The sequence below is a fragment of the Plutella xylostella genome, chromosome 16 (genome assembly GCF_932276165.1).
Source record: "Plutella xylostella chromosome 16, ilPluXylo3.1, whole genome shotgun sequence".
In the NCBI taxonomy this organism is placed as follows: Eukaryota; Metazoa; Arthropoda; class Insecta; order Lepidoptera; family Plutellidae; genus Plutella; species Plutella xylostella.
The window spans coordinates 1,266,975-1,287,027 of NC_063996.1; the positions used below are offsets into that span (position 1 = coordinate 1,266,975).

At 38.2% G+C, this 20,053-nt stretch overlaps 1 protein-coding gene across 1 annotated transcript in view; it reads right to left on the minus strand.

Moving 5' to 3' along the window:
• LOC105382260 (cholesterol transporter ABCA5) overlaps positions 1-19,296 on the minus strand; it is a 51,722-nt gene extending 32,426 nt beyond the window's left edge. The window contains exons 1-5 of the mRNA XM_048626516.1: positions 18,961-19,296; positions 7,655-7,811; positions 7,139-7,315; positions 6,530-6,702; positions 6,054-6,291 (exon numbers count right to left, since the gene is read on the minus strand). Coding sequence (XP_048482473.1) covers positions 6,054-6,291; positions 6,530-6,702; positions 7,139-7,315; positions 7,655-7,811; positions 18,961-19,028 — 813 coding nt within the window. The 5' untranslated portion in view covers positions 19,029-19,296. The remainder of the gene's footprint in view (positions 1-6,053; positions 6,292-6,529; positions 6,703-7,138; positions 7,316-7,654; positions 7,812-18,960) is intronic.
• Between the last annotated feature and the right edge of the window lie 757 nt (positions 19,297-20,053).

Consider the following 20,053-nt stretch of genomic DNA (forward strand, 5'->3'; position numbering starts at 1 on the left):
AGAATTGAGCCTCTCAGCCGAAGGTGTCTTAGTGTTGAACGACTTGACTGCAGCCAGCAGGTCATCCCTGCACCTGGAGCTCGGAAGTTTAACTACAATAGACCGAGGTCTGGGAGAGTCCTTGTTAATTTTGCTCACACGGTAGCAAGAACGTATTTTGTCTTCAGTAAGTTCATATGAGACGGTGGATGCAATCTGTTTAACGATTTCAAGGACGTTTTCATTGCGGTGTTCCGGCACACAGTCAATCTCCACGTTGCATTCCCTGGCGGTCTGTTCCGCAGATGCTACCCGAGAGGTTAAATCTGCAACCTTAAGGGTGAATTTCCCGCGGCCAAAATTTGCGTGGCATCAATGAAATCGGTACTAAAAAACAAAGTTCTAATTTTCTAATATTTTTTTCCGGTTATGTGGAATAGTAATCTATATGAAGCACTAAATATTTTATCAATAGGATTAATGGATACTTTACAAAAAAATATTAAACACCAAATCTTTCATTGCCGTGTTTGTCCCCAGGTCATCTCGTTTTGTATTATTCTTCATTGATGAAAAAATATTGAGTGTTTAGATTTAAACTTAGTTTCATTTGATACATTAATAGTTAAAGTATTGTTACGAAATACATTTATTCAAATAAATAAAGAATATAACGAACGGTAAGTGAAAATTCATGTGTCCCAGAACTACATTTCATCGCCGTGACCTAAACATGATCAAGGATATTGTTTTATCTATGAACTTGGGTCCCCCCCTCGGTGCGCTAATCGTTTTTTACAAGTGTTGCTTAACTACTCGACGTGGAAAGAGGTACACAGGTGTCCACGTTTTCGCGCTATAGTGAAAATTATATTTGTTTTTGGTCACTGGACATTTTTTCTTTCATCGCCGTGGATAGACATAACTTCTATAAAATTAAGTTTGTCTTCTTGAGTAAGCATTCAAAAGAAAGCATTTTGAAAATATTCATCTTATAAAGTGTTTGTTTCTTCGAATAGTAAATACATTTTTTGTTATTTATATTTAATGGCTTGATTTTCATCGCCATGCTTTCATTTCCGTGGTTTCCGTGGCCAAAATTTGCTATGGCAATGAAAAAAAAGTCACGGCAATGAAAAAAATTTCATCGCCATGTCTTGTAAAATAATATGTATTCATTGCCGTGGCCTGGTTATTCATTTCCGTGGCCAGGTTATTCATTTCCGTGGCCAGGTTATTCATTTCCGTGACATATGTTTTCATCGCCATGGTATGTACGATTAGGCAAATAAAAATATATTTACCATCTTTTGTAATACAGTTAATAATACCGATCACTGAAATTACCTACAGGACTTGTCAAATTACCTTTTTTTGCAGTTCGATAAAACAAGCGCGTATCGCGATGTATAAAAACTAAATGTATAATTTATCATTAATAACAATCACAAAATAAGTATTATTATCGTCACAGGACTAAGGTTACCGACATAGCTGTCAAAATGTGCAAGCTTAGGCAGGTAGCCGGTAGTAGCTGGACCGAGTGTTGTGGCGCTCCTTGGGAGAGACATATGTCCAGCAGTGGATGATTATAGGCTGATGATGATAAAATACATTTCATATTATTATATCAATTAAAATATACTTTCATTTAGCATAGAGCTCATAAAATATTCTATCATATCACGTAATCTGTGTAAAATCCATCAACATCCACAACACCATTAAAACCCCTAGCACCAAAACCTTAAGATAGGTGCGATAACAAGGAAAGCGAGGAGGAGCGGTTAAGTGCACATGCTGCGCCCCACTTCGCTGTTGACGAACATGTGCACCTAACTGCACCTATCTTTAGGTTTTCGTGCTTTTGGTGGTTTGTTCGGTGATTTGTAATTCAGCACAGATCATGTCACACCATAATATATTTTAAAATTAACAGTTCGTATACTGTATAATATTATCATCATCATCATCATCATCATCATCATCATATCAGCCATAGGACGTTCACTGCTGAACATAGGCCTCCCCCAATGATTTCCACCTTGTCCGATCGGAGTCGGCCCGCATCCAGTGCTTCCCCGCGGCCGGTACGTGGTCTCCACTTGAGGACTCTTCTGCTCCACTGACCACCAGTCCTTCGAGCAATGTGTCCGGCCCACTGCCATTTCTGCCATTTGACTCGATAGGCCATGTCGGTTACTTTGGTTCTTCTACGGATCTCTTCATTTCTGATTCGATCACGTAGAGATACGTGCATAGCCCTTTCCATAGCTCGCTGGGTGACTCCGAGCCTATTTAAGAGGCCTAAAGACCACGTCTCGGCACCGTAGGTCATCACTGGCAACATGTATAATATTATACTTTATGAAAATATAGATGTTATACTAGGTAAGGTTAATTATATGTTGTGAACGATATTAATGTGAAATTAAACATTTCGTTTTTATAAGTTGCAATACGAACCTCATAATACTACTTAAAAGAATTCCATACTACATTCTTTATTATTTTATACATACTGTCGTTCTTTCTTTCGTTTCAATATCTATCCAAATATTTCTACCATACATAATCTGTCTAAGTTCGCGTTTCCCTAACAGTTTTTTTTTTATTGCAGTGGATTGATTCTTTCATATCCATAGCACAGTTCTTTCATTGCCGTGGACGTTAGTTTCATTGCCGTGGATGTTTTTTTCATTGCCGTGGACGCTTATTTCATTTCCGTGAACGCATGTGTCATCGCCGTGGCACGAAATTTTTGATCATCTGTATCTAGTTAAGTTTTTAACTTATCTGATAGCCATTAAGTAAGAACACTAACATTAACAAAAACTTTAATAAAAGCGCTTTTTCAATATAAAAAACCTAAAGATAAAAACCGGCCAAGTGCGAGTCGGGCTCGCGCACAAAGGGTTCCGTAGCAGCAAAATTACAGTTAAATCAACCTATCTCAAAAACTATAAGAGATACTTTGATCAAACCAAAAATCGTTGAAATAGTTAATTAGCATGCATCACCTCTATTTTTTTTAGAATTTTATACCCCGTAGTTATAAAAATAGAGGGGGGGGGGACATACTTTTTACGACTTTGAGAGCTGATATCTCAAAAACCGTTCACTTTAAGAAAAATGTTTTTTAGAAAACTTTATATCATTTTAAAAGACCTTTCCATTGATACCCCACACGGGTATGTACATCGAAAAAAAAAATTTCATCCCTCAGTTACATGTATGGGGGGCCCCACCCCCAATTCTTTTTTTTACTATTTAGTGTCATATTTTTGTAGCGGTTCATACAACACATATTCCCATCAAATTTCATCACTGTAGTACTTATAGTTTCCGAGTAAATCGGCTGTGACAGACGGACAGACGGACAGACGGACAGACGGACATGACGAAACTATAAGGGTTCCGTTTTTGCCATTTTGGCTACGGAACCCTAAAAAGTCCACGGAAATGAAGATTTTTTAGGACTTGTTGAAATCCACCCTTAAGTGACAGAGCAGAGTTCTCCGTCTTTAGGTATTGAATATCTTGATGAGCTTCAGCTAGTTTCTTCAAAGCATCTTTCAATTCAGCGGACAAAAATTCCATAGAATGCGAAAACTCATTAGCTATGGAGTCCAGGCCCTTTTTAAACTCACCCATAACTGAATTTCTGAGCGTATCGACTAAGCTTTTAAATTTGGTATCAATAAGATTTTCGAACGTCTCGGCATTCATCATTGTAGGATTTGTAGGTAAAAATAGGTAGGTATGTTTATTGGTGATACTTATTACATGCAGTATTCAGTAGGTACTAGGCGTTGACAATTATACTTGAGCTCGAGTCACTTGTCTTATCTGAGAGTTGTTGATCTATGCCCACTTGCTGTGACGTCGTTCGATTGCCTGCGAGCGGGCGGCTGCAGAAATTGCACGCAGATATGGCCCGAATGTCGTAGCGCGGCGTGTCAGAACAGTCTGGCGTACTCGAAGCTACCCGTAGTTCAATAATGTTTTGTCAAAAAGTAGCACGATCACTTTTTTGTTAATTAGTTCACATTAAACCACTTTTCACGATTGTATATTATCGTTTTAAATATTATGTTAACTGGTATATTGTTTCGAGATAACTTTGGTGCGTAAATACGTTTAGAAGTAATTTTAATTCTGTGATCAAAGAATAGCGGTGTTTACTACAAACAGGTCAGGTCAAAGATGGCTGGGCCAACGCCTCCATCCAAAAACGCTGAAAAATAGGCGAAGGGAAACTGCTAGCGGTAAGAGTGTGCCATTCTATTTTCAGCATTGTATAATTTATTATGAAATCGTTACAAATAGAGCTGAGAGAATAATGTAAGTCTACCTATGACTTCTGCTACATAATATTTATATGACTGTATACCGTGATCATCTGCTCACATACTTATATAGCGACTCAGAGCTTACCTAAGACCTTTAATCATCCAGCCACGGGTACCTATCGACACGATCTTCGGTCCATAATAGGGAATATGCAAGTGGTTCAAATAAAGGTCAAATATTATTTATAATAAACTTTGTTGTTTCATAACTACGACTCCATCATTATTTTTGATAATAATTTATTTTTGAGCAAGTAAATGAAGTTGAAAAGTACAAAAAAACTTCGGTAAATTCTAACTTCCGAGAAACGTCACCCATTTTCTTAGGGCGGATGTGACGTCATAATTCTTTATATATCAATCTCAGAATAATAACTTCTTTGCGTTTGCGTATAGTTAAATAAATGTCAAGTGTAAAAAAGAAATGTTAATGTCACCGAGTATTTGTGATGCTCATTGTGATCAGATACGATGGATCACATAAAAATTCTTCCAATACGAGTAGATCCTAGCCTCCTATAACCTCTCCACTTCTTGTTTGATAAGCTTGTTTGTTTGCAAAGTTTAGGACTTTTTATATTTTTTGTTGGTAGTGTATGGGCTGCCACTAGGTGTTCTATTGTAATGAGGCGTAAACAGCCATTCGCTAGTCAACGAGCCACTCAAATATGCTCCATATTGCAACACAATAAAATTAAATTTGTATTGTCAGTATTATGACATGAACATGACACAAGTTGCTCTTTCTACTTTTAGGTTATAATGGCAGTCGTTAGTATATTTCAAAAGTTGTTATTTTTTTCTAAATTAAGTTATGGAAGAATTCTCGTAATCAGAAGAACTGGACACATTAAATTTATTACGCAGTATGAACGAGTAAACTGTGGCCAGCTGCGGAAAAGGACAGCAAAGACTATTGAAAAGTTGAGAGCCGTGTGCCCAAATATTAGGGAATATGCATATATTTTTATACTCTTATTCGATAGTTTAGATAAGGGGGTTTAGACCTTTGAGATATGCACAATGGTTCCATTCAAGAGAGCCAGGTGCAGGTTCTTACACCCCCACAGATAATAGAATAGAATGACCCACTAACCCTAGTCTCTCTTACTGAGAACCAAAGTTACAGTAAGTACTTACATACAATACAAATATTACTTTATATTCATATTGCCATAATAGCGTAATATTGTGTACAAAGGTCCTCTGGTTTGCGCGCTCCCATTTCAAAAGAGCTACTAGCAGCTATTTACGAGCTCCCATTACAAAACAGCCACTGGTCACACTTTATTACCATTACAAAACAGCCACTGATCACACTTTATACACTTCCTTTTTCGTTTGTTACCATGACAACATTGGTTTGTTGAAAATACAAAAGTACTCTGTGATTACTTGATTAGGTAAAAAATCTATGCCGACTGACGGGACTCATTATTCTGAGCCGTGAAATTAAACGATTATGACGTCACGACAGCCCGCCATCCTGACGGGAATTTCAAAGTGGTCGTGATGGTTGTAATTTTTTAACTTTCTTTAAAATACCTTAAATTACTTATTTTGGCGTTGAATTTTTTTTTACTATAATAAAGTGATGTAAAACTATCCAATAAAAGTATTAAAAAAAATTACGCATATTCCCTATTGTAGACCTCCTTGGCAGAAGCTTATTTATATCCGACAGTGGACGATTAAAAAACGTGATGATGAATAAATAATTACCTTGATCTTCGTATGATCAATCAGTGACTGCAGCGCCAAGAATCCAGAGTAGTAATACTGCAGCACCGGACACACGTCTTCACTCTGCATGTCCGACAGCGGGATCAGCTGTCCGCCGCGCGACCAGTCGGTGGACCAGTCGCCGGACTGCGTCCGCTCCCGACACTTGGCGGGGGAGGTGGTGAGCGCGCGGGTGGAGGGGGTGCCGGAGCGGGACGGGTTGGTGCGGATTGTGTATCTGAGGAAGGAAGAAGTTTCATGTATTAGAATGTGTCAAGAGTTGCTTAATTGTTTGATGTTGGAGGACCAAGATTGCTCTTTGGGGTATATCTCTTCTCTAGTGCTTTTTACCCGACTGCCGAAGGAGGAGGGTAATGTTTTTCTTGAAACAGAAAGCTCGATGTGTATCCTTTTTCTAACCCCCAAGGCACAAAATCCCTATCTCTTCTTACCATAAAACCAAAGAAACAACTCACTTGAGCCCCTCGCCCGGCACGCTCGGGTCGCTGTGGAAGACGACGGCGAGCGGGAAGTTGCGCGCGTCGCCGTGGTACGCGTCGTTCAGCTCCGTGGTGTTGCGGTAGCGGATCCACTGGATCGGTGGCTGCTTGGTTTCTAGGAGCCCGAGGTTGATCTGCTCTAGGAACAGCTGGGGAAGTAAGGAAATTGAAAGGATACATCGGCTGATGCTAGAGTTTTAAGGCATTCTTAACAAAAACTTAACTTAGTTCCAACTGCGACGTGTCCAGAAGCGGACGATTGGTTGATTGTCTGATAATGAATAGAAACGTTTCTGACAAAGGCGGGATACCATTTTTTCTTATCCCATACAATGACATTCAACGCATTATTAAAGTTGCGTTGCACTGGCAAATTGACAGTCTGACAGTACAACGCAACTTGAACAATGCGTAGAAGCCATCGTAGAAGGCATTTTAGGTCCCTTTGGAAGTGCAGTGATGGGCAAAAGTAGAATGTGTCAAGATTACGCGACACCTTTATAAATTTGTCCAACGCCCGCAAGGAATTTCGTAAATGGCTTATTTTGTGCATTTCTTGGCTGGAATGTGATTGGTTGCACTTACCTCAGTCCCATTATGGTGCAGCCAATCAGCGACAACAGCAACTGTGTGGTTGTCGGGCAGCGCGTGCCGCAGCCGCAGCAGCTGGCCCGGCGCGCGCACCTCGGGGAAGTTGGGGTTCGGCACGAGCATCTTGAGGAAGATCAGCACGCCTAGCGAGTAGAGCGGGACGAGCACCTCCTGGAGACAGAGATAGGGATGGAATTAATTACTGGTGTATGATGTGATGACGTTTCTTTATTATACGTCCGGCTCACTCTGGACTGATCACTAATCCGACACTACTTAGGGTTCGAGAGACCGGTGATAACAGCAGAGTTGCCGAGTGGAAACCACAGGCAAGCTTGGAATGACCTCCGTTATGCTTAACTGATGACCTTAGTGAGGTAGCCAGTACAGACTGGACGAGGAAGGCCGTCAGGACAGAGTATTGTGACGCTCCTAGAGAGAAGCCCTTATATCCAGCAGTTGACGATTACAGGCTGATGATAAAGCCAAAAAGAAGTCACAAAACCTCACCGCAAGCGTCTTCCTAGTGTCCCTCTTCTTCAGCAGCAGGTTCCGGACCACGGTGGCCCACAGCTGCGGCCAGAACCGGGCGCGGGGGCGCGGGCCGGCGGCCCCCCGCGCCAGGCTGCCCGGCAGGCCGCGCGCGCCGTCGCCGCCGACGCATTTTCTGTGGAAGGAGATGGAGATGACGTTAAATGCTAGCTCTTGATTGTTAAAGGCTTTGCGGTATCTGGATTTCTGTGGAAATTCCGGCACACAAGGAGGTGTAAAGGGTAATTTTTCCTTTGTCTTATTTCGGTGATTTATTTTGGTCGGAAGACCAGGGGCCGAGACACACTCCGATTATTGCAGTCGTGTTGGTCCAACTGAAGACGTGAACCAACGTAAACAAACACACTTTCACATATCGATAAAATTTACGTTCATGCATAAAAACTAAAAACAAAGCCTCTTACTAACATAACGTCCACCCGTGTATATTTCATGAATATAAATCGGGAAACCGTAAACCACTCACTCACTACAATAAGCTTTACACACTAGCATTAGCTGACGACACGATTCCGCGAAAATGCATAGAGTGAGGGGTCACGCCGGCGCGGGGACACGTGGGGAAACCAGAGGGGGTAAGGGGGCACAATGGAGGGGTAAAGGTGGGGTAAGTTTCGCAGGTATGAATAATTAGGCACGGCAGCCCCCCTGGCGCCGATTTTGTCCTGTCTCTACGCCTTCCATTCAGTACTGACTGCTGGTCGGGTTAGACTTGAGGGGTTTGACCCATCATTAGTATTTTGCCTTTGACTGAAAATGAGAGCTATTATTGAAGTTGAAGAAATGAACTCCTAATTTATTCTGAAAACTTCAATAAAAAGATCTGGTATCTGGTGTTACATATTACATTTCTTAAAAAATAAGGAAGGGATCATCAATCAGTATGTAATGTACCTTGTATAAGTAAATGGTAAATAATGTGCAATACTCCCGAAAGATTAAACTACATCACCTAGCATCACTTTTACACCATGTATAGAGGCCCTACCTAGTCTAAACCAATGACTTGAAGAAATTTAAGAAAACAAACATAATTTAGTTGAAGGTGTGAACCGGCCCTATTCCTCGGCCCCCTCCACTTCCGGTCTCCGCCGCGCCCTCTGTCACTTCCGGTGCGCTACTGCAGCTCGCGGCAACAGCAACGCTTGATAGAGCTGTTATCCAATATCATTTCATAACCGCTAAGGATTTTATTAATAAATTTGTCGTTTGTTTTTGTCCGAAATTCAGATAATGATTTAATTGCAAACAAAAAATATTAGACTAGACTACTACAACTACAACTAGAGTTTATTTTGAAACGGGGGGTACGGTGGGGCGGTATTACAAGTTTACAGGGACACGTACCTAACTTATGTATGTAAGTATGTATGTATAAAATGTACCTATACCTATAGGTGCTTTGCTTATAATATATAAGCTTACATGTGTAGTTACGTATATACAAACTTAATAATATTATCTCATTTACATTCTAAACGTGTGCCTTTATTAAGTCTCTACCGCTATAAGATATTCTTGAGATTGTGCGATGTCTGTCAGTGTGATCATCGTATGTCGTGATTAGCTTTTAATTAGGTAAGTACGAATCATACTTAATTTATAAGTACTATCAAGTTACACACGTCAATATTAATCTCACACCTCAAAGGGTGACCACATTCGTATATGATTTAATTACTATTAGCTAGCTACAGTCAGAGTTTTGATAATCGATGCTTAGAAGTAGGTATTGTGGTTAACTGCCAGTTTCTATATCTCTATCTATCCATAACTGGTAGTCACTTTCCTACGATTTTGACATAATCAAAAGTAACAGTCTGTCAAAATCTTATGAAAGTAACTACCAGTTATAGATAGATAGAGTTATAGAAACTGGCAGTAAGTTTGTATGTCACTCCTAGGTAACGGAGCGTATGTATTCAACAGCACAGCTTTTGAAATTTTAGCTGACAATAAATAATTACAATGACCTATGGAGTCTTAATTGTATGAGTCGCAGAGTGACGAAGAAACTGCCTTTATTTAGGTATTATCTACTATAGTCTCCAACAATAACTTAAATATTTTATATTAATAAATAAATAAATAAATATATGACATATAAGTATATAGAAGTAGGCTACTGGTCAAAGCATATTAATTGATTCGTATGCACGACCATAAATAACTTCCATAGAGGATGACAAACGAGGGTAAATCACGGAAACGGAAGTGGAATGATGCGAATTAATGAAAACGTCGCGATTTAACGGTTGCGTGTCAAAATGGCGAGCTGTCAGAATTGGGCGGGAAACGGGAACATCCGATACGATACGGGTGCGGCCTCCATGACGTATTTCCGCCTTTCATCTGTTTTATTAGATTTTTATAGCTACTGCTGCATAAGTAGGGGTGGTTGGTTGTCTCTTAGTTACCTAGGTTGTTCTTTAGGTACTTACTTACCTGCCTTCGCTAACTGTTCTCCTGACCTCTAGGGCCTAATGGGGATAAAATACATGTTGTGGACGACCGAATGGCGTAGTGGTTAGTGACCTGACTGCTGAGCCGATGGTCCCGGGTTCGATTCCCGGCTGGGGCAGATATTTGTTTAAACACAGATATTTGTTCTCGGGTCTTGGATGTGCCCTGTGTAAAATGGCAATAGGCCCGCCCCCTATTACATTGGGACTAACAACACTCTGGCGAAAAGTTGGTGCAGCAATGCACCTCTGCCTACCCCGCAAGGGAGTACATTAGTACAAGGCGTGAGTGCGTATGTGTTGTGTGTGTTTTGTCACTGTCTAAAACATAGTAAAAATACAGAGTGTCACCATGTCTTTTATCCCACATAGGTTGCCATTATCCGGACATTATGAAACAGGCCCCTAACAGAACCTAAATGTAGGTACCTAGGTAAGTATCTAATATGAGGAGTTCATACGATAGTGCCTCTAAAAGTTAAGAATACCTATCCAGTAAACTAGGTGAAGGTTTTGTTTGCCGACCTGCCCGCTGCCCGGCCGGAGAGAAAACAAAGCGAAAACAACAACCAGGTAGCTACAACGCCGTAACTTTTTATGTGTTTTGTCTATATAAAAACGATATGACAAATTTAATGAAAACCTCAATCAAAGCTATCTATCTTCTTGCCTTTCTATGTATAATGCTGTGGTATTAATGAATAACGTAACCAACGTTAAAACCCCAGACTTTGGAACGGCTCAGTCGATTTTGATAGAATCATCTAAGAACTCTCTGACTAAAGTGGCTTTTAAATAAATGTTTTTATTCTCTAGACGAGTATATGATGGTATGACATTAATTTATTTGACATTTAATTATTATTTAGTATAAATTTTAACATAATACTATTTAAATGTGGCATGTGATGTGACTGATAAAAGTTTAATTAAGTATTTATAAAGTAAGTTATGTATTAATTTAATGTAATTTTATCTTAATAATTTATAATAAAATGTAATTTATTGCACGCTTTGAGAGTGGTAATACCACTTATTGTAATTTGCAAGCCTTACCAGGCAGAATATGTAGGAACCAAATTAATGTAAAACAACTAATATTGTAAACCCATATTCAGCAAATAAATATTTCTATTCTATTCTATTCTATTCTATTCTATTCTATTCTATTCTATAAAATTAGTTACCTATGAATGACCATAAAAACAAAATTAAGGTTGTTTCAGTCGTTTGGGAGCACGCTACAACAGACAGATAAGCACACACACACACACACACACACACACAAATACGCGGACGTGTTAAACTTAGGTACACCCCTCTTTTTCCGTCGGGGGTTAAAAACCATAATCGTTACGAATGTAATAAAATTAAATAAAAAAAAACAAAAAAAAAATAACTATGGTGTTCTCCTGTTCTGGATATAGTCGGATCTTAGGTGTTAAAATTTTGTATATTATATCTTCAACCCGCTTGTCTTGGAGGAAGCTCATGTGCACTATTAACTGCATTCTACGATTTAGTTTTAAACTCCGTCTTGTCCTTGAAAGTTTCGAAGTAATCGTAGTGTCGGAGTAGGCCGCCTGGCGTCGGAAAGCCGGAGTTAACTCCAATAGCTCCGTAACCCACATTCTGTGTGGCAGTGGGCCAAGCGTCGCGACGCCAGCCAGTCTGTAGGTTACAAGTTTACAGCACTTAGGTATTGTTTATAGGTCTCCTATCCAGACTTTGGCGCGATTAGGTCCTATATTGAACGGCTGTAAAGGGCTAAAGGCAAATTGCGGCTTGCTTGGTCTGCTAGACCTCGAGTACCTATCAAAAAACATGTTTAAAAAACTTGCAGATTGGCAATAAGTATTACAGTGTTGAAGAATTAAATTCTTACATTCTGCAATGATCTGGCCGTTTCAAACATTGCCAGTCTGATCCTATGTAATCTAAGGTAACGCGTCCATTTTCCGAGGTAAATCACAACATTTGAAAGTAAGTAAGAAAAATAAGCATTTGTAACCATCAATATTGATGTGAAATATTGTCTTCTGTAAGAATATACGTTAAATTTTATATTTCTTAACACAGATTCATTGATAACACATAATTTATTATACTTAAAAAAATATAATTTATTACACATGTCGATTTACCCTAATACCGAGGTAGGATTATGGTTTTTTCCATATACCGAGGTAGCCTGTTCCATATTCCTAGTTAGTCCTGTCAGTGGCTCCATGAGTGTGGCCATGAACGTAAGGAAATTACAATCGAAAATATCGATATACTTTTTTAACCTTAAAGTACTCCAAATAAATTTAATTATTCTAAATAGTAGTTGAAAATAATGAAAAGAATTAAATACTCTCCATTTATATTGGTTTTCGTGATAATTTCTATTATTTATGTAACATTTTCATAATTCATTATTGCAACTGGTAACATTGGCTAGAAAAAATATTCATAATGCTTCTATGATGTTCTATGGACTTTTCCAAGCGATTAAAAAAAAATAGAGTAGAGATGGGGTAAATTGATGAAATAGTGACAGTAATCGAATATAATCGATTATTGAACTCGAATGATTTAAACATTTTTACTATAGTTTTTATCTAAGTCAGGTCTAAATTTTTTCCACGATATTTTATGTTCTTACTTAAATGTTTAATAGTTGATGATACGTAATAAAAGTAGATGTGTAAGGGATGAGGAAAAGTATCGAATACTTACAAAACACAAATACCTTATCAGTACTAATTTCCGATGAGTACCTAATGTATTTACCATAAACGAATATGATTATAATAAAAGTATCTACCCAGGAATCGATCCAGCATCGATTATTTTTTCATTCAAGCATAGGTCGGAAGCAAGGAACATTGCACTAGGTACATCTCTATGGCGCATGCGCGCTGGACTGGAGGCGCGCCGGCGCCCGGCGCCATGTTCAATTTTCCGCCGAAAAGTTTGCCGCTATTCTTTGAAAGTATTTTTGTTAAGTCTTTACATTATAAAACAAACATCTTTTATTAAAATATTATGTTTGTATTTGCAATATGCAATTGGAAAATCGATAAGGTAAGCTTGTGTGCGAATTATTTTAGGAAATTACGTAAAATGGAAATATTTTTATGTTTTTATCAGTAATTTGGCATCAGTTTAGTTACTAACCTAGGTTTTTGTTCTAGCGTTTTCGTTTCTAAACTCACTAAGTTTTGTGAAAATGGGTAGGTACCTACTTATAAGGATAAGCTTAATTCTGTTAACTATCCATACAATTTACCTACTTACTTTATTTTTCAGTGACAACAACAAGAAAATGAAAAGATCAACCAGACCCCTAAACCAAACATGAAATGCAGTATACAGGACATTCATATCTGGGAATTCTGCGATAACAATATTACAACAACGGCCATCAGACCACGAAGTAGAAGGATAATGGAAATAAAATTAGGCAATAGTGTATATAAGTGTTATAAAAACTCAACCGTCGTGTGTGTTATTTTATTCACCCAAATAAAGTTTTACGTCTACAAATTTCTTTCTTTCTTCTTTTATAAAGAGTAATAAGTACGAGTAGTATCTAGTAGTAGTTTCGTAAAGTCAGGCATATCTATCCAGACCCCTTTTAAATTTAGGAAGAAAGTTGCTAATTCATCTTGATTTTATTATTTGATGACGGCATCGGATGACACTGCGAAGGTGTGATGTAGAGTCATATTCCGATTTCCGAGGTACCTACCTATGTAAAATGTCATACTCCATATTAGGGGTTCAGCAAGTATTTTAATAATCCATATTTCGAGTTATGAAATTATCGATTTAGAAACAACATAGATATGTTACTCAAATCATACTTACATAAAATATTGGTAAAAATATGTATCACTTACGTAAATAGCGATAAAATAACACTGTTTTTTATTATTTCAAATATACATACTAAGTTAAGGTTTTCTAGGTAACCATGATTTTTGCGTCAACAATTATCGTGTCATATTAAGATTCCTAGAGGATATTTTGTACCGCCGAATTAGGTTATAAGCTTGTCACGTTCATCAATATTATTATGTAATCATATACTTCAAATGTTATTATTTGTAAAGTTATAACCTAAAAATCATGACATAGTATTTTTCCTTATACCGAGGGTACCTCGGAGTTAGGAACAACGTATAAAAATCAGGCCATTATACCGAGGTATTTTGTTTTTGAGTTTAAAGGGGTTAAATTAGTTTAAAAAGAGTTAAAATTTAAATTTAATGTAAGTATAAGAATATAATAAACTAAATATAAACTATTTACAAAGTTGAACGTCGTATAAATATTAAAAAACACAATTATTAAATATGGCTGGCCTTACGTAAGCCGGGTCGCGTTTGTATGAAAAAAATGGCGGCGTCGCCCTCACGGTACATTACATGAGTTTTTAGTAATTTTAGGCAATTTTAAACATATTTACTACATCAAGTAGTTTCAGTTAAAGATAATGAACGATTAAATGTAATTTTAGAGTATCCAAACCTACTAAAATGAGTAATAATCATGAAAATAAATATAACTCGAAATAAGGACGCCATTTTGAATACCGCGAAATATGGACTCTCTACCTTAGTTAGATATTTACCCCCTTATTCATAAAAAAGTTACTGGACGGATTAGCTATTGAACTGTTTTGTCACTCTCTGTCAAAGAACAAATTGTTCTCTGTCAGAGAGGGACAGAACAGTTCAATAGTTAATCCGTTCAGTAACTTTTTTATGAATAAGGGCCTTAGCTGGTAACAATAATAACAAAGTGTATTTGAAAACCATCATAATTTAAACGGGACTTAAATAATTATAAAAGTCAATTAATATTAAGTATTAGGTACAGTAAGAGGCAGATAAATCTGACCCCCTCAGAAGCATTGTTACTATGAGAGGGGGGTCAGGTTTCTCTGCACTTGACCGTACCATCTGAATGCCTTGCCTACATACCAATATAAAAATACATACCTACTTCGGTACCTACATTCAATAATACTTAATTAGATTTTCAATAAACCGATGTTTTTTTTGCTGCGTGATCAGATTACCGAAGCCTAGGTCGAGCTTCAGTCTAGACTTAGGTACCCTATAAAATTACATTATTTAACATGACACAAAGTAGCAGACTAATCTGATGAATTTTACCTAGATACTCACGTATAGATATATTATTATATACTTACTAGAAAAATAATTAGATGAACTCAGATTTAGATGACCAAGTGACCATCACCTTTTGAATCCTTTAGAAAGCCCTAAACATCAACTCGTAAATATCAAGAGCGATGGTCCAAGTTGAGTTTTATGATCAAAACCAGCACTTTCCTTATTTTACGACGACGGGGATAATGTCAAGGGCAGGCTGAATTATAAAGGGTTTCACACCACTTTTACAGAGGGCTTTTTTAAACAGATCTTCCTTGAGTGATGTGCTATTTTTAAACGATCTTTCATTTAGCAACATTATGGGTGTACGAAAGGAGCCACGTCGAGTGTCATACGGTTTACTGGGGACTTGCATTACACCATACATGAAGGGCTAGTGCGGGGAGCATTTAAGACGTGACAAGAGTTTTGCACCGCGCTCACTCACATCGCGCAGCCTCAAGAGCGAGCACGACGGAGAACTCTTGTCACGTCTTAATAGCGTCTTGTGCTACAGCTACAGGTCATGGTAGCAGTATTTTTGCACACAATTTAGATAAATAAAGAAGTACCTACTTAGGTTTTCTTTTTATTGCTTGATGTGTTTGATGTAAGTTTCATGACACAAGATGCCATGTCATGAGCTACTATGTGGTCTTTCTCACAACACAAGTGACAAGTGAGGATTTCACTACTTTTTTCCCCCGAGTATCTGTCGATATAATGCGTCTTCTAGCCTCATCGCATGCAACCGAGTTAGCCGGTATAATAATTTTCGGGAAAAGGAAAAAAAACAATATTTTATGTTAGAGATGGCGCCCAACGTGGGGTTCGTTTAAGGATCAAGAAAGCAAATGCTGTTATGATGTTGTTTTTTGTGTTTTTACCGATTTTCTACAATAAGTATTAGATGAGATTTTCTATACAGTAACCTATTTGTACTGTACTTAAATATCTCTACTCCTTAAAATTTGCCTACCGGACCGATTAATCCGCTACTTCCCTTCATTATTTATATACATACAACATGTAAGTATGTGTAATAAGTATGTACTTACATAATATAAAGTCTGCTGTAGACGGCTTCATAAATGCCCCTAAACTTAATTATCGTTCGTTCGCCTGTCCCGAACCGGGCGGCGGTTTATTGTTGATGACGTCACAATTTATCGCTTGCTGACACGATACAGCCGGGGTGATAAACGAATTTATATAACCGATCAGACGGCCTTTAAATGTGAGCGTCAACCTTTCGACATCGTACGCAACGGACGCATCGCATTCAGTAGGTATGCTTAAAATCGTTTGGTACGATACCTACGTAAAGATACCAGCAATATGTACCCAGTACGTAAACAGTTCGCCCATTACTGTAGGCGTAACGATGCAAATTGTGTAGGAACACATAGACACAATGACATAATGAACATAAACATTATGAACTTTACGTACATTATGTACAGCGAAAACCGAGTGCCCCGTGCTGTCTGGAGTTGTGACTCTGTGAGTCACCTTTCCTCTGACTATCCCTTTGGGCATAACATAAAAGCAGAATACTTACAGAATAATATAAAATAAATTTCCCTATAATAGCAGAGTGCAAAGTTCAGCTAATCTTTATCCGCTGACCTTTTGCTATTGATCTGGCTATGAGCTGCTTTAGCTCGCAAGTGAGAAAGCTTTCCGATTAAAAGCTTATCTATACGTAGAACTGAAGCTATTATTTAAACGTGTAGATATGATATGTCTGGCTATTGTATATCAGAAATGGACATACCTAAGTCAAACATACATATTTTTTAGGGTTTTGTACTTCAAAATGTAAAAATGGTAGACTTATAGGACCACTTTGTTGTCCGTCTATCGGACTATCAGTCAAGCAAGAGAAACTAAGACCCTTCATCTCGGAAACCAAACAACCCACAACATTATTTAGAACTTCATACTATCTCTATTTCGTCTACCTACCTCATTCAGCAACTCGTTATGTTTTAGAAAATATCCACGATAAATGCCAGTGATAAACAAGACCGATCGAGTTGGTTGTTTGCTGGTCATTCTTGTGATTTGTCATAGTTGTAACAAGTTGCCGGCACTTGTCCGCAGATATAACGATCTACTATTTACCGGGCGGTTTCATACGACTACGAAAGGAAAGGAGAGATGTTATAAGTTTTACGAGTGTTTGTGTTTTGGTCTGTGGGGACGTAGCCTTTATATGTGATTTGGGTAGACTAAGTATTTATTATACTATTATAGGCACTCACTATTAGCTTAGTTTCAATAACACTTTGACTGACAAATATCTGTGCCGCACACTAACCAAACACCAAATCAATGAGCATTGAGCATAACTACCTACCAACACCTACTTAATATAAATTAGGTATTTATATTTGTTAAAAATGTTCTGTTCCCTTTCAAATTTATCACCTGCTTCAAAGACAGGCCAAATGTACAGGAATTTATTTCAGAAATGTAGTTAAATATCCAATAGAGATTCCGTAAATAAATTCATATTAAGCATACATATAAGTATACCCATTCCACTTCTTGTATTGCAGATACAGATGGAGGGTCCCCGATTGCGACGATGACACACGGATTAAGATCTTCCGGTTTCTGACTCACGGGCAAAAGCGACACATTTACGCCGGTGCAGTTAAAGAAACAGACATTCTCAGAATTAACAGGTTCACCTCATTCATGCCGTTATGTAGTAATCGTCTTCGTATTATTTAAAAACTAGCTGTTCCCACGTGCTTCGCTTCGCCTTAAAAAGTTTTCCCGTGGGAATTCCGGGATAAAAATTATGTGGATGTTCTTTCTTAGGGTCTAGACCGTACTAGTATGTATACCAAATTTCATTCAAATCCGTTCAGTAGTTTTGGCGTGAAAGAGTAACAGACAGACAGACAGACACAGTTAGGTACTTTCGCATTTTTATAATATTAGTTAGGATACCCGAAATATATAAAAAAGCAGTTTACAATGAATGTTATAGAAAATTATAAGATAAGCATCCAGCATAATAATCCTACTTACTACTAATATTAAAAACGCGAAAGAGTTTGTGTCTGGATGTTTACTGCTGGCTCTCCATATCTTGAGGGTTTGGCCCTACGTCCACTCTTTTGGCATTGAAATTATAAAAAAAAATAGAAAACTGTAGTGTGCAAATGAAAATTACATTAAATCATTAATGTGTAGGGTGTGCAGAAGCCGTGCATTGACCCCTATTATATTAATTATCACTCGCATATCTCCCCTATTTAATGTGTAATATGTGTACCTAAGTCTACCTAAGTAGAACAATGAAAATACGATCAATGAAGAGAAAATATTTAACTCTATCTACAGCGTAAGGGTTAGGAAACTCATTTACAAAACACAATTACTTAAGCAATTACGAAAGGTACCTAACCTATACCTAGTAACCACCTACCTACATTAAGATAAAGTGTATATAATTTAGGTCGAAAACTTAAATCACTTAACGTCAACTTGAAATTCCAAAACTTCAGGACGCATTTTCCGTTGCCATAATCAGGGAAAAATTACCCTATTTATGAATAAATTTTACCTATTTGAAGGGTATTTTTCTACTTTGCTAAAAGTGGTGTAAGTTACTGACGTGAGCTGATCCAAGCTGCCCGGCGGGTCCCTTCCCTCGTCCTCCGCCGCTCCATTCGGGACACTCATACAACACACTAAATATCACTTCACACTCGAAATACCCGACACCACACACTCCCAACACTATAACATTGTAGCAAAATATATCTGTAATCTGTTACACTCGGTGGAATGGTACCAGGGGCTGGTTTTTTAGGGTAATTTTGACGGCACTTCAGGTGGTGGGCGAGCGGCGCGCGGGCTCAGCTGACGCCATGTTGGATTTGGAGGAATGTTTCGCGCGCGCGCCAAATGCACTGCGGTGTTGCCAGAAAATACTGGAATTGCCGATATCTTTCACATTTTTCGTAAATACACTGGCTTATTATACATTCAATTGTGCATGACGATCATTCCTCAAATCGTGATCTAAGTATAAATTAGTGATCTAATTAAATACTTTCATAATCAAGAAATAAATCACGACTGGTAATGATGTAGCAGTCCGTTGATAGCCTTTAAATTAATGAGCATGCGAAACGACAGCCATCCACAACTACAGACTCATCACAGCTGACTAGCCATGAGAACCCCAATCAAACACCCCTGTATAATTTCCCCCAAACAAGTGTGCTTGTCGCTGGCCACCCCGCGGCGCATGCGCGGCGCGCCGCCTCTGCAATACGACGCAACTGCCCTCCGCGCGTGTCACGCATTTTATTTTTATTTCACTCACGACTCAACTCATTACCGCGGGCCAATGTCTAAACTCCACTCTCATTATGATACACACGGAGCGAGGGGACACCAGTCAACGACACTGGCTGGTGACAAATTTAAAAAGAAAGAGTTCCTTTTTTAAACCCATCCTCTTTTCTAAAATCTCATTTTATATTTAGAGGTAAATAAGAGAGGTCGTGAAGATTGAAAGAGCACGTTTATCTGGGCCAGTAGGTGCCTCTAAGTTTCTGTTTCAGGCACATGTACTTATCTCTGAAAATTCACGTTTTTTCAGCTACAGAAAGAGACTGAAAGTAATTATTCACAAACAAGAGGAAATAAATAAACTATGCCACTGAGCCAGCTAGACATGTTGATTAAATAGCTGCCAA